The sequence below is a fragment of the Ochotona curzoniae genome, unplaced genomic scaffold (assembly GCF_017591425.1).
Source record: "Ochotona curzoniae isolate NIBS_2020 unplaced genomic scaffold, NIBS_Ocur_1.0 scaffold_3171, whole genome shotgun sequence".
NCBI classification, from domain to species: Eukaryota; Metazoa; Chordata; class Mammalia; order Lagomorpha; family Ochotonidae; genus Ochotona; species Ochotona curzoniae.
Window position 1 is genome coordinate 3147446 of NW_024467104.1, and position 13457 is coordinate 3160902.

At 48.1% G+C, this 13457-nt stretch overlaps 2 protein-coding genes across 2 annotated transcripts in view; one reads left to right on the top strand and one right to left on the bottom strand.

The window, feature by feature from the left end:
- The window catches only part of DTX4 (deltex E3 ubiquitin ligase 4), a 31093-nt gene extending 25549 nt beyond the window's left edge, over window positions 1-5544 (top strand). The window contains exons 8-9 of the mRNA XM_041003968.1: window positions 272-361; window positions 3880-5544. Coding sequence (XP_040859902.1) covers window positions 272-361; window positions 3880-4113 — 324 coding nt within the window. The 3' untranslated portion in view covers window positions 4114-5544. The remainder of the gene's footprint in view (window positions 1-271; window positions 362-3879) is intronic.
- A 2114-nt stretch (window positions 5545-7658) lies between these two features.
- Window positions 7659-12084, bottom strand: MPEG1 (macrophage expressed 1). The gene is made up of 2 exons (XM_041003983.1): window positions 11959-12084; window positions 7659-11689 (listed from the first exon to the last, which is right to left on the bottom strand). The coding sequence occupies exon 2, from the start codon at window positions 11627-11629 to the stop codon at window positions 9476-9478; it is 2154 nt and encodes a 717-aa protein (XP_040859917.1). The 5' UTR covers window positions 11630-11689; window positions 11959-12084; the 3' UTR covers window positions 7659-9475.
- Window positions 12085-13457: the final 1373 nt, after the last annotated feature.

The window sequence follows — 13457 nt, forward strand, 5'->3', positions numbered from 1 at the left end:
CACACGCTTAACGCTCACAGCAGTTCCCGGAGGCAAGTATTCCATATCATTCCTACTGAAGAAATGGGAAGAAAATTCCCAAGGGAGGGCTCCAGGTAATCCAGCTGTAAGTCCACACGTAGCTCCAAGGATAGCAAAACATGTGTGTTCCATGGCTATCGCACTGCTATTCCCTGTCCAGATTCTGTGCTTGTCGTTACTATCATCATCATCCTAATTTACTCCACTCAGCAGAAGCGGTTTGATAAGAATGCCCTTGCTTCCTTTTTAGGGGCCAGAGCATCCAAATCCTGGGAAGAGTTTCAGTGCCCGTGGCTTCCCACGACACTGTTACCTTCCAGACAGCGAGAAAGGGAGGAAGGTAAGAGCAGAGGGTGCGGGGTTTTCTTTGCATGTTCAGGACTGATGTTTTGCTTCCTACAGTGCACTGGGTCTTTTTGAACTCTCGGTGATGGTTCATATTTACATCTACAACAGGGAAGGGCAAATGGGAGTAGAAATTCTTTAGCAGAAGCAGGAGACAGGGCTTTGGGCACCCCCCCGCCCCCTGGAGATCATTAGCAATAATCCTTTGGTTGTAGGAACCTTTGCCTAGAGTGTTAGTCTTACAGGCTGATCCTGGATCCGATCCAAGACCAGGGATGACATCTGGGAGCTTGTTCTCTTCACCTAGAGCTGAAGAGGCTCGTGTCTATCTCTGCAGGACAGCTTCCAGCCCCTGACTCCAGTTTCTTGCCAATGGAGACCCTACAGGCAGGGGTGACAGTTCAAGTGTTTGAGCTCTTGCCACTCCTGTGGGAACCTGGACTGAATCCCTGATTCCTGACTTTGTTCCTGTTGCTGTCCCAACCCTGGCCATCACAGGGACTTAGGGAGTGAGACGGCAGATACGAGGTCATTCTCTGTATGTCTTGGTCTCCTTCCCTCAAATTTTTAAAGCATAAAAAGAAAAAAGAAATCTGGAAGTAAGGCCTCCTTCATCTAAACAAGCACTATCACTGATCTGACATCACACTAAAGTTGTAACTGGTGGCAGGTTATTTTCTTCTTCTACTCTTGTGCATTTCTTGGATGTTTTTCCCCAGAAGGTCAAAGGGAACAGTCACTGAGTTTTTGGATTCTGAGGGCTCATGATCAGACGTTAGCGGTTCTGCGAACCGTAACATTAACATTTTTAAAGTATGTTCATTATTGTATGTATGAGACCAGCAAAAATAGTAGATTTTCACAGTCTTTCATAGTCTGAAAAGAGATAAGAACCACCGGCCTAAAGGAAGCTCTGGGAAAATGTTGGGCAAGACGTGTGTTTTACTTAGCTCTCCTTCCAAATGTCGGCAACAAATTTGAGCACCCTTATGTCTCATGCACCTTGCGTGTCAGCGAGTCAGGGTGCAGAACAGTGTCTTATAATCTCAGCGATTTGGAGGCTGAGAAGTAGAAGAGTATAGCACTGCCTGGTGAGGGCCCATTTCCTGTTCCCGGATGGTGCCCTCTTGCTGTGTTCGGACACAGCCCAAGGGATAGAGGGACCCGTAATCCAACTTGGAAGTGCTCCAGTCCAACTTATGCAGTAATAATCATCTCTCAAAGGACCTATTTCCTAATATTATCACCTTGGGGGTGGGGATGAGGATTTCAACAGCTGAATTTGGGAGGAACATAAACATTCGGACCCAGTAGTCAGCTCCACTCAGCTCCATATGTCTTCTTCACCTCCTGAAACCAAGTTAAAGGAGCAGCTCCACTGTGATCCTGTCCCTTTCCAGGGAATCAGGATGAGGGCCAAAAAAGGAAATTTGCGTGGACATGTGTAAGCCTGATTCAGAGCCCCTGGAGGCTTGTTACTGCATCGCAAGCTGTCATAGACCTGATGGCATCAGATGCGAGTGGGGACTGAGTGCACCACGATGGGTGCTTGAAACAGTGAGAGAACTAGTAGTGATGGTAGGCCAATGCACGGTGCCCAGCCTTGATGCCTCATTGCTTTCCACAGCCTGGTTTCTGTGTCCGTACCTGCTCCCCAGCTCTTGGCTGAATGACTCTGCTGTGTAGTTGTACAGCTAAAATTGGAGTCCTGTTGCCAGGGGCTGCCCTTCCTGCAGGGCTCCCTCCATAAACTCCTACAACTTGTTACGATGTGGACCTCAGCCTTTCCCTCCCGGTCATTCTCTACCTTGCTGCTTCGCATCAGCATCCCAGCATCAGCATCCCAGGACCCTGACTGTGACCTTCAAAACAGAGGAAAGTGTGGCAACAGAGTATAGACTTACTGTTAAACCAACCCAGGCTCAGTCCTAGTTTGACTGTTAGTGAGGATTGGCAAACAGCTGTGTGCCATCAGGCCTCCGGTGTCTAATACATACTGAGCAGCAATAATATCTAACCAGGTGGACAAAGCATTGTGTTCCTGAGAGGAGCATTGGTAAGCTAGGAACTGTTGTAACTGTCTGTGGTTTGGAATGGTGGACTCACATTTATTTACTGAATCTGCTCATCCTCCTCATATCTCAAGTTCTCCCCTTACTCCAAAACTCAGCGCAGAGACACCCTCCTCCGTGTAATCTGTCTTGTTCCCCATCTGAGGATTAAGAGTATGATCTCTCACAGCGTGAGTTGTGGGCTCAGAAGGTCAAGGTTCACACTCCAGCCTTGACAGCTTACTCTAAGACAAAGGCAAGTCTTTTTATCTTCTGAATCTGTCCTACTCTGAAAACAGTGCACAACAAGAGAACCTATCTCATCCGGCTCATCCAGTTCTTCTAACGTTACTTGACCCAATGTCTGACGGTTTATAAGTGCTTACTCAGGAAGTGGCAGATAGCTCCCTTTGTAAGGTCTATTATTATTATTATTACTGATATTCTTGTAATTTATCACCCTCAGAGTTTTTTTATTAAAGATTTATTTTTATTACAAAGTCAGATATACAGAGAGGAGGAGAGACAGAGAGGAAGCTCTTCTGTCCGATGACTCACTCCCCAAGAGAGCACAACAGCCAGTGCTGTGCCAATCTGAAGCCAGGATCCAGGAGCTCTTCCAGGTCTCCCACGCGGGTGCAGGGTCCCAAGGCTTTAGGCCGTCCTCGACTGCTTTCCCAGGCCACAAGCAAGGAGCTGGATGGGAAGTGGAGCTGCCAGGATTAGAACCGGCGCCCATGTGGGATCCTGGCATGTTCAAGGTGAGGACTTTAGCCACTAGGCCGCCACGCAGGGTCCACCTTCAGAGTTTTGAACTCAGGACATCTTTATTGGGTGTTTTCTTCCTGCTGACCAATGCCTGCTGACCAAGGCCTCAAGCAGGGAATCATATATTAGTCTTGCTCAACAAAGATATGTATTATTTTTCATTTAGTTGAATTAGAACATTCTGCAGGCCACCATATTATTATCTGGGTTTCAGTTTCCCCATCAGTAAAACAGGGGCAACAAACACCATGTCAGCTGCAGGTAAGTTAGTATCCCATTGAGACAGTGGTGACAGTGAAAGGAAGACCTCCCAAAGTGTTCCGCTCATAAGTGCCTCTCCAAAATGCAACCTTTATGGCACCAGCTAACATTGTTTAGGTAGTGTGTTCCATGCACTAGCATAAAAATGCTCTTCAGACAGGGCCCATAAAATGTCCACACTTTTGGAAATAGATCATAATAAATAAGAAAATGGAAGCTCAGAGAGGTGCTGCAACTTCTCCAAAGTGACAAAGCCAAAACTCAACTCATAGCCGCCTGACTACACATTCAAATGCCTGTCTCTGCCACTCTGTTGCTCAGGGCATCACGATACGGACAGGGGTGGGACCGTAGGAAGGACACTGTTGTCCAAGGGAAAGCTTTCGAGCAACACTGACTTCCCACCTTGGGTCTCCCATCTTTGCCCCACTAGGTTCTCAAGCTGCTGCTTGTGGCCTGGGATCGCCGCCTCATCTTCGCCATCGGTACTTCCAGCACCACGGGGGAATCAGATACCGTCATCTGGAATGAGGTCCACCACAAGACAGAGTTTGGCTCTAACCTCACTGGCCACGGTTACCCAGATGCCAATTACCTGGATAACGTGCTGGCTGAACTGGCTGCCCAGGGCATCTCGGAGGACAGTACTGCCCAGGAGAAGGACTGAAGCTGGGAGACTCTTGAAGTAGGAGGGGGCCATGGAGGGCACACAGGGAGGAGGGTCTAGGTGCCATTTGGTGCCATGCCTCTCAACACCCACATCTCCCCTTCTGTCTTGTCCCTAGCCCTCACCCCTCTCAGTCTAGCAACCAGGGGGAGATAGACTGAATACAGTGTTGTCATTCATGAACCTCATCCAATACGAAGAGGGCATGAGATGAAGGCCATGCTGGGTCGGTTCCCGTGGAGTTGTTGGTGCTGGTTAGGATGCAAGCCTCACCCCCTCCACATGCCCCAATCAGGGGTATGGTCAGCACACACAGGGTACAGACCATGCAAGGGCACTCCACACCCCAGCCTACGAGACCCAATGCTCCTGGCCTCAGCTAGCTTTCTTGCTGCTTCCACTCCAAATGAGAGTGGAGTTTCACTTTTCTCTCCTCCACAGGAGGCAGGGAGCTCTCACTGTGCAAGGTTGGGGAATGAAGGGGTGAACCACTCTCCTGTTGTAACAGCAGAAGTCAGATGCCTCTATGTGGAGTGAGGAAGCCCTCCCTGCTGTGAGGGTCAGAAACCTCTGGAAGCCGTATCGACTCTCATCATGGTCCTTGGGCTTCTCTGGACCCTCCCCTCCTCCTCGCACCTCTGGGGTGGTTGGGCTCTGGGACGTCTCTGGGTTGGCATTCCACAATGCTGTTTTTAGCCCCTCTCTGATCAAACCAGAGCCTACATCCATTGAGCATCTGAACTGTCCTCAGGGAGAGGAGCCTATAGCCTTCTTCCCAACGCATCCCAGATCAGCTCAAAGATTCCATGAGTTTCATCAAGTCACTGTGACTGGAGCCCATACTGGGCTTTGTGCCATCTGTGTATGTGTGTGGGTGTGGCAGAGCCCCATCACAGTCCTCATTCTGTCTTGCATGATGCCAGACTCTGGTTCTGAGAAGGATTGAACAGTTGAGTTGTGGTCCTTTTGTTCACCCCATCCCATCATAAGCTTAAACCTGGTGGACACAGAACTGTGCTGGAGGAGATGTGATGAGGTGATGGGACTGGATCAGAGCCAATTCCATCCAGTCCTTTTTACCATGTCTTTGATGCAGTTTTGCTCATCAAAGCCCAGAGATGGTGCTGACTTGGAACAGACAGGAAGCCTTGTCAGCCCGTTTCTAACTGGTTGCAGTTCCATTATGATTTGGTCCAGGTTGTATCTTCATTGTGTCCCCAGGCCCTAATTCCTCCCACATATGCCTCTTGCCTCTTATTCTCCTTAAAGAAGGAATTGCGGATCAGGAAGGATCAAGAAGGGAAAAACAATTGCCCCTTTGAAAGTGGGTTCTTTGAGCTATATGTCTGGGGCAAGTTCCTCTGATGCTCATTTGAATTTATATACCTCATGTTCTGGAGGTTTGACGTATACAGATGCATATGTGTTTCATAGTATTTGAAATGATTTTTATGCTAGGAAAATTAAAACAAAGGAACTTTCAAAATGGTACTGGTGTTACAATGGGAGGCCCTGGTGTGGCAGTGTCTTCACCGGAGGATCACCCTGTTCTTAAGGACAGGACACAGGGCTGTTGAGCCTTGTCTCACTCTAATGGCCTCGGGCTGTTTATTGACTGTACCAGAGGGAGCTCCGATAGGAGGAACCATTCCTTCACCAGCAAACCAGAACCCAGATCCTGAGCTCCCTGCACCATGGGGCAATTTCCTGCCACAATTGACAAGGAAACATCTGAACCAAGTGAAAGAGGCATTCCTATGGTGCTTAATGCCACGACCGCATCCTTGGCCAGCTTATGGAGTGTCAAAGATTGCTGGAGAGCCTCGAGGTAGGCTTAGTATCATGCGTATCTTCAACACCCATGGCCAGGAAAAAAAAGAAAAAAAAAAAGAGGGGGCACTAGGAGGTAGGGAAGGGAAGAAAACACACATCGACAGCTAGAAACAGACCCTGGGGGAGAGGCTGGCTCCCCTGCATCAGGCAGAAGTAGGCACAGGTGGGGAAGCAGCAGCCCAAAGAGACTGTGTCGGAGGGTCCGTGCTGCAGTGGTCCTGCCGCTTTGAGAGTTTGTCTTCATGCTTCAAGTCTTTCTGGGGTTTGGATTGTGTCTGCACCCTGTTCTCTCCCTGTCTGGGCATGCTCAGTAGGAGCTACCTCATCCTTGTGCCACTCTCCCTATGGGACTTGTTAGACGAAAGAGATCCAGAATTCCCTCCCAACACTGGGCTGGGCAAGGCAAAAGGCGTATTTTGCTCCTTCTCTCAGCTGGAATGCCACCAGCAGGGCCCTGTGCAGACTACTGTGACACAGGACACGGTCCCACCAGAAGCCCTGCTGTGCTCTCCTAGCCCAAGTGGCAGATTCCATGCTGCTCCTTCCATGGTCTTAGCACCAGCAGCATGGCTTCACCCTGCCCGAGTCTCCAGGGATGGAGAACAGGATTGGAGACCAAACTTACCGGATGCTTATCCATCGAAAGATCAGATGTGTATATGTGGTTGTATGTGCCTTTGTGTCTTCATTTCCCTCCTGCTCTACCTTTTTTTTTTTTTTTGTAAAATCTGGACTCTGTGGTTTTATACTTGGTCAAAAGTACTTGTCCTGGTATTGCACTGTGATGTGCATGAAGAGGATTGGGGGGAGGTCCATGTGGTACAAGAAAGGCCCCTCGTGCCCCCCTTTCCTTATCTGTGGTTGCCCAGCATCTCAGTGGGGGTTGGGGGCGGGGACAGATGTATGTCCTAACGTGAATTGTTCTGTTGACTGGTGTGTTTTGAAGTCCTTGGTGTTGCTCTGTGAGAGGACATCGCCACCTGGTGCTCTTGAGGTGTATGTGCAGAACAATAAATGGCAAATGAACAACCACAATGTACTGTTGACCTTCTGCTTTCTGCAGATGCAGGTACCTCTCCGAGTCCATAAACAACCACAAGTCTTTACACTGGATGCTGGTGGGGGAGTCCCTTCCCTGTATTTTAACTTTCTTTACCACCCACAAATCTGATCTGGCTTGATTCCCAGTCCCCTGAAGAAGTAAACCGCACACATGGCAGAGGAAATGAAGAAGTGATCTTGGGGGAACACCACTCTAAATTCACGAACATTCACTTTAAAAAAAAAAAACGTTTATTTGAAAAGCAGAGGGAGAGGGAGGAGATAAGACCACCTTCATGTGCTGGGACACTCCACAGATGGCCACAATGTCCAGGACAGAGCTGGGCCGTAGCCAAGAGCCTGGAACTCCTTCTGGGTCTCCCGTGTAACAAGGGTTCAAGTACTTGTGCCATATTCTTCTCCTTTCCCAAGCATATCATCAGGGAGCTGGATCAGAAGCAGAGCAGCTAGGACTCAAACTGGCCTTCCAACACGAGATGTCAACAGCACAGACAGCAGTTAACCGGCTGTGCCACAACATCAGCCCCGGAGATTTACTGTTTAAGGGCCCCTTCACCTGACTCAGTTGTTCACAGGCTGGTTTTTTTTTTTTTCTTATTACATGTTCAGTGCCATCATCATGATACTAATGAGAACACAAAAATAAAAAACACACATAAAGCTACCTGCAGCACCTGACTTTCTCTCCATTTCTCATAACCCACTGGGTGTGGATTCTTTAGAAGCCAGGATGAATCCTTCCATAATTCCCAGCCCGAGACCACCAGGACTCAGAACTCAGAGGCCCTGAGCTCTCCCATCAAGTTCCAGCCTTGCAGAATGATATGGCAAATGTTGCTTTCAAAAGGATGAACATTCGGAGTGCTCCCTTGTCTCTATCTTAATTCATACTGCTATGTTGTTTGGTTCGTAGAAATGTTAGCATGTGAAAAACAGTCTTTTTTGGTGAGCAGTTAGTACATTAAAGGTCTGGGAATCATTGGTTATATTCAGTATTCTTCAAAGAAGTTACTGGAAAATCAGTATTTGCCAAAAAGTGGTTAGCTTGCTTGCAACATAGGCAACAACCCCAAAGACCACAGAACACCCAGAGGTTTCGAACGTGTCAGTGCTTGCAAGCCAGAGTTAAATGTTCAAGTTGTTGAAACCCATGACTTTGGCCGGGCCGGCCAGGAAGTCAGGCTCAAATTCTCTATATCTGACTTGGAAATTAAGGGGTCAGCCGTGGATCTTACTTGCAAGTATTAACACAGAAAGAACAAACTATCCTTCAGAGACAATATAATTCACTAATCATGTTTGATTGGGGAAGTAAAAATATACAATTTTTAAACTGTTGTGGAGAAACATTGATGGTGTTGAAATACTTAACATTTAGGTGAACCAGGCGTTGGAACTGAGCAAAAACCCAAATGTTTCCAGATGACACTCTTGGCATCCTGTGGATGCCCCAGGGAACTCAGCTTGAAACAAGTGAGTGGCGCTGGATGCCTCTTTTGGTTTACTTAAACATATAGGCTGATCATGTCAACCCCCTTTCTGCTGGGGGGAAAGAAAAGGTAGGGTGTCTTACTGCTGCTTTCTGCTTGGCTTTAATTTTCAGGGTGGATGTAACAGTAACAATGATTGATTTCTTGTGCGCGCGCGTGTGTGTGTGTGTGTGTGTGTGTGTGTGTACGCATGCATTTGAGGGGAAATGAAGCAGCAGGGGGCATGTGTAGAAGAGGAAAGAATATAACACTGTGATTCTTGATCTTTCCAAGTCTGCATCCCTCTTAGTGTCCCTTTATGATGAGCCAAGAGAAAGCTCCATTAGCCGGTTGTGAGCACAAGTCCTAGCGTCCCCTCAGCACCAAAGACTCTCTCCTGGGTTTTATCTTTGCTGACCTCCCGTCTTCTACTCATCTATCCCCTTTGACTGTAATGGAACTCTATGTGTTAAAATATTTTCTGAGGATCTGACAATAAGAAGCGAGGGGTTATCTGGCCTAAACAAGTCTTCCTATTGGAGCAATTGAGAGAAAGCAACATAAAAGGAGTGCGTGTTTAAAAGCAGAAATTCCTGTAGCTCACAAAATTGCAAACCAGGCAGACCACAGATTAAAACCACAATTTCCATACCCAAATGTCAGCATTCCCCCTCTTTTCTTTTTACATACATGTAGCTAGATGAAAACCACTGGGGATACACATACCTGGAAAGGAGTATCCCCTTTATGGATGAGTCCTCAGGGTGGATTCTTCTTTAAAAGCCACTACAGCTCCCTGTCCCCACCCACCACCTTGTCTGCATGGCTCCATTTATTTCCTGGCACAGAGATCTAAACAAGAGGTTACAAAACCGTACCTGCTTTTGGTTGCACTTGCCTCTTCAGGACTTAGCAGGGCAGAAGTAGAGAGAGAAGTAAGGAAAGACAGATTTGAAGCTGTGGTTACAGAGAAAGTAAACCACTTGGCACGAAGAAATTTAAACTGAGTTGTGTTCCTGTTCCATAGCAGGGGTGTTTCCGCCTGGGGTGATGTCTGGCACTAGGCTCTGCCTCTCATCATCGATTGTCTGGTATTCCTTCTTCTTGTACTTCCGGGTGCCATAGATGGCCAGGGCGATGACAGTTGCCAAGAAGCTGGTGACCGCAAGTGTGACCCCAGCCGCTGCCCATCCTGACAGACCGTCACCTTCCCCATGGATGTCCTTCCTGGCCCTGCGCAGTTCCAAAGGCTCTCCTAGCCGCCACTGCTGGGTCTGAGAGTCTTTAATCCAGGATCTGACATTCTCAGTATTGGTCACTATGACGGTGTTGGTGGCAGCCTGACTCATGACAGGTGGCCGCGTGTAAGGCGGGAGCCTGGCAGGTGGCAGGGGCCCTCCGGTGAAGATCCCAGCTTTGACACAGTAGGACACTTGACACTCATCGCTGATGAGGGCCAGGTGTTGGCTGAAGCCCCCAGGACACTTTTTCAGGGAAGGCGTGTCTACATCTCTGGAGGTTGCAGGATCCGCTAAGGGGTTTCCCGCTTCGCAACTGAAGAACCCTCCAAAGGGGACGAGAAACCTGTATCCCAATTCATAGTCCTGAGAAACACACACTTTGAGACTTCCAAAGAGCTTCAGTTGGTAATAGCTTGCTGGGCACGACTGCGCATTGGTCATGGGGTTGATGCTCTTACTGCTGAAGAGGCCCCCAAAAAGCAGCCCCGAGTTTTCAGGTACTTGGCCATTGGACACACACCAAAAAGCCCGGAATTCAGCCCTGGCCACCCGGAAAACATCTTCACACACCGTCTTACAAAAGATGAGTACCTTGCACTTGCGCCGACACTCCAAGTGGTTGTAACCCTCCTCTTGGATCTGGGTTAGAAGGCGGACTGGCGAGTAGCCAGAGGGACAAGAGAAGTTACCAGTAAGTGGATTCTTCTGCTCCAGGTTTTGGCAGAGGACATGAGCGTCACTCCCTGAGAGCTGTGTGCATTCCTGATAAACCCCACCAAAGGAGAAGTTGGTCATTTTCCCATCACAGGAGCCGTCATCCATGTTGGCTTGGAAATTGAAGTTGGGCGAATTAACATCTGTGCAGCCTGGGTAGGTGTTGAATGTGTAGTAGCGTCTCACAGCCATCTCCACTACCTTAGACAACTTCTTCACCAGGGGGGCTGGCAAGTCAGGCAGCATGTCAGGGCTAATGAAGAAGTGCAGGGGCAGGCCAGCACGGTCCACAGCCACCAGGTGGTTGTGGATGTTTTGTTGCCAGGTCTGGAGGGTGATCCCGGGGTAGAAAGGAATCCCTCCCAGGCTCTGCACCCTCGAGTTGGTTCTGTTGGAGAGGTAGCTCTTGGTGAAGCCACTCTGGGAAGTGTAGTTCTCTTCAAATTTGAAGTTCACGGTGTTGAGGAAAGCAGCTCCAGCAGATGCGGTCAGGGAGGCCCGGTTGTTCCGACTGTCCTCAAAGAAGGAGGACATTATGTGGTCCTCCTGGATGAGTGCAGCTCCGGCATCCACACTGGTGATAACGTGGGTGCCATAGTTAAGGACCAAGAGTTCTGCCAGGTAGGTGGCCATCCTCGTCTGATTGTTCTCCAGGCGGTCAGCGATGTCTGTGAGTTCCTTCCTGAAGGCCCTGCTCAGTCCTGAGTCTGGGTTGATTTTGGCTGTGTACACCAGGTTTCTGACCTGAACTCGGGTGGTTATAGCTTGATCCTTCACCTGGAGCGTCTTCATCCTCTGGAACTCAGCGGAGAATTTGCCATTGATTTTGGAAAAAAGAGAGAGCTCCGCATTGATGGAGTAGGAATTACTGCTGTGGTAATTTTTCCAGGATTCCAAGATTTCTGAGTTCAGCTCCAAGTTGCTCTGTTTTTGAGCAATGGTGAAGATTTCATCTGGAATGATGTACTGCCCATCCTCTGTGGTCCTGCAGTTGGCATAGGTCAAATTCATCACCCTTCCCATGTCCACATTCTGCAGGTTATCCCAGCCTCCTCCAGGCAGGACTTCTAGCACAGGGAGCTTCAGGGCTTCCTTGCATTTCTGAAATCCAGTTCTGTCTGTCTCCCCAGGAATTGTGGCCGCTGCCATCCAGGCTGCCACAGCCCAGGAAAGGACGGCAATGCTGAAGTTCTTCATGGCTCAGGCTGCCTCAGCCACACACCACCCCGAGGCAGGGGCGAGGAAGCCTGTTGCAAACTGAACGGATTGAAAAGAAGGCAATTACTGAAACAAACATTTCAAGTTCTCATAGACACACCAGTTCCTCTTTAGACTGACAGAATTACAAAATGAGGAAATGAGAGCCAGTTGGAATGCTACTGCCATGAGGACTTCCAGAAATTTTGCTCTATGGGATAGGCAAATAGTTTTGTGCCCTTAAGTTCACCACCCTTACTGTCCCCAACTCCTGCTAATTACTCTGTACCCACCACGAGCCCCCAGAAAAACAATGACCCCAAGCTTACCACTTCCTCCAGCAGAAAGCGTTGGGTCTGCTTTTCGGTAACTCCTTTGGATTTGTTTTGAATTCTCTCTGACTACTTCCAACATCAGTTTCAGTTTCCTTTCTCTGAAAATGCAACTGGGAGTAGCAACATCAACTTTGTTGCTACAGCCCACTTTGACTGCAGCAGTCCAGAGCAGGTCAAGACCAGTCCTGTGCTCTCCGTTCTCATGGAGATGAAGGTTGCTCCCACAGAAGAGAAGAACAACAGCCCTGGACACGTATCCCAAGGCATTTCTGTGTTATACGCCCTGAGCATGTGGGCTTTGGAGATGGTATTATCTGGAAGAGCTACCGGGATCCAAAGAGGATTCTGTTTGCCTTATGAAAGAGATGTCTGCATTGCCTAAAGAATTGAGGGGAACAGCAAGCCTTCCTACACTGTGTTGATGCCTCTTTTCAGACCAAGAAAAGCAGCACATTGTAATCTAGATTTTGACTTACCAGAAGCAGTCAGTGCCCAAGAAATAAAAGTGCATACATCTGCCACATTCGAGGTGTGTTCATGCCACAGTTTCCACGCTGCGAGGGAGGACGGATCCACGTTATCCATCCACTGTGAAGTCTGCGCTTGACTAGGAAGCTAACCTCTGCACAGGATGCTCTAGCTAAGTTTGTCAATCAGCTAGGTGTAAGTGTATGCATCCACTGTGATGCCAGAAGTTTAAAAAGCAGAATTGAATGTCCTTGAGTATTTAATATAAGTTTGTGAAAATATCTGAACATTTGTCTTCAAGCTTATTTGGAGATAGTTCCTTAGAATAAGAATATGTCCATTTTGTACAATATTCATTTAAAAATCGTAATTAAGAGAAAGGGAGAGATGGGGGTGGGGAGGAGCTTCCACCTGCTAATTCAGTCCTGAAATAAGCGTAACTGGGTCTAGGCCTGGCAGAAGCAAAGGATCAGAAACTCCATCTGGGTCTCCTTCAGAGGTGACAGGGCCCAAACATTTGAACTACGTTGCACTGCCTTCCCAGACACCTTGCAAGACACCGTGTAGACATGCTGGTAATTTCTTAGCCTTTGTAAGATCTCTACTAGATCCTATTGGAAACTCACTCACCTGAAATGAGCGTGGAAGCAAGATGAGATAGACCATTGTGCATTCAGATGGTCCTGCTTCTCTAAATTACAAATCTTTCCCTACTTTTCTTTCTTCCTGCCTGCCTTCCTTCATTTTTCTTTTTCCTTCTTTTTTTTCCTCCATTCATTCCTTTTTATTCCCTCTCTCTCACTTCCCCCTTCTTCCTTCCATTTCACCTTCCTTCCTTCCTTTATTTCTCTCCTCCTTTTCTTTCCTTCCTTCCTTCCTCCCTCCTCTGTTTCTTTCTTTTGCTACAATCTTCCTGCTCATTTTTTATCAAAGGAAAAAAATGGCAGGGTGAGGGAACTAAAAGAGCCAACGAGAGTGGAACTGTATTGCATTTTAAGCCAAAATATCTCGTAGCCTAGTATGAC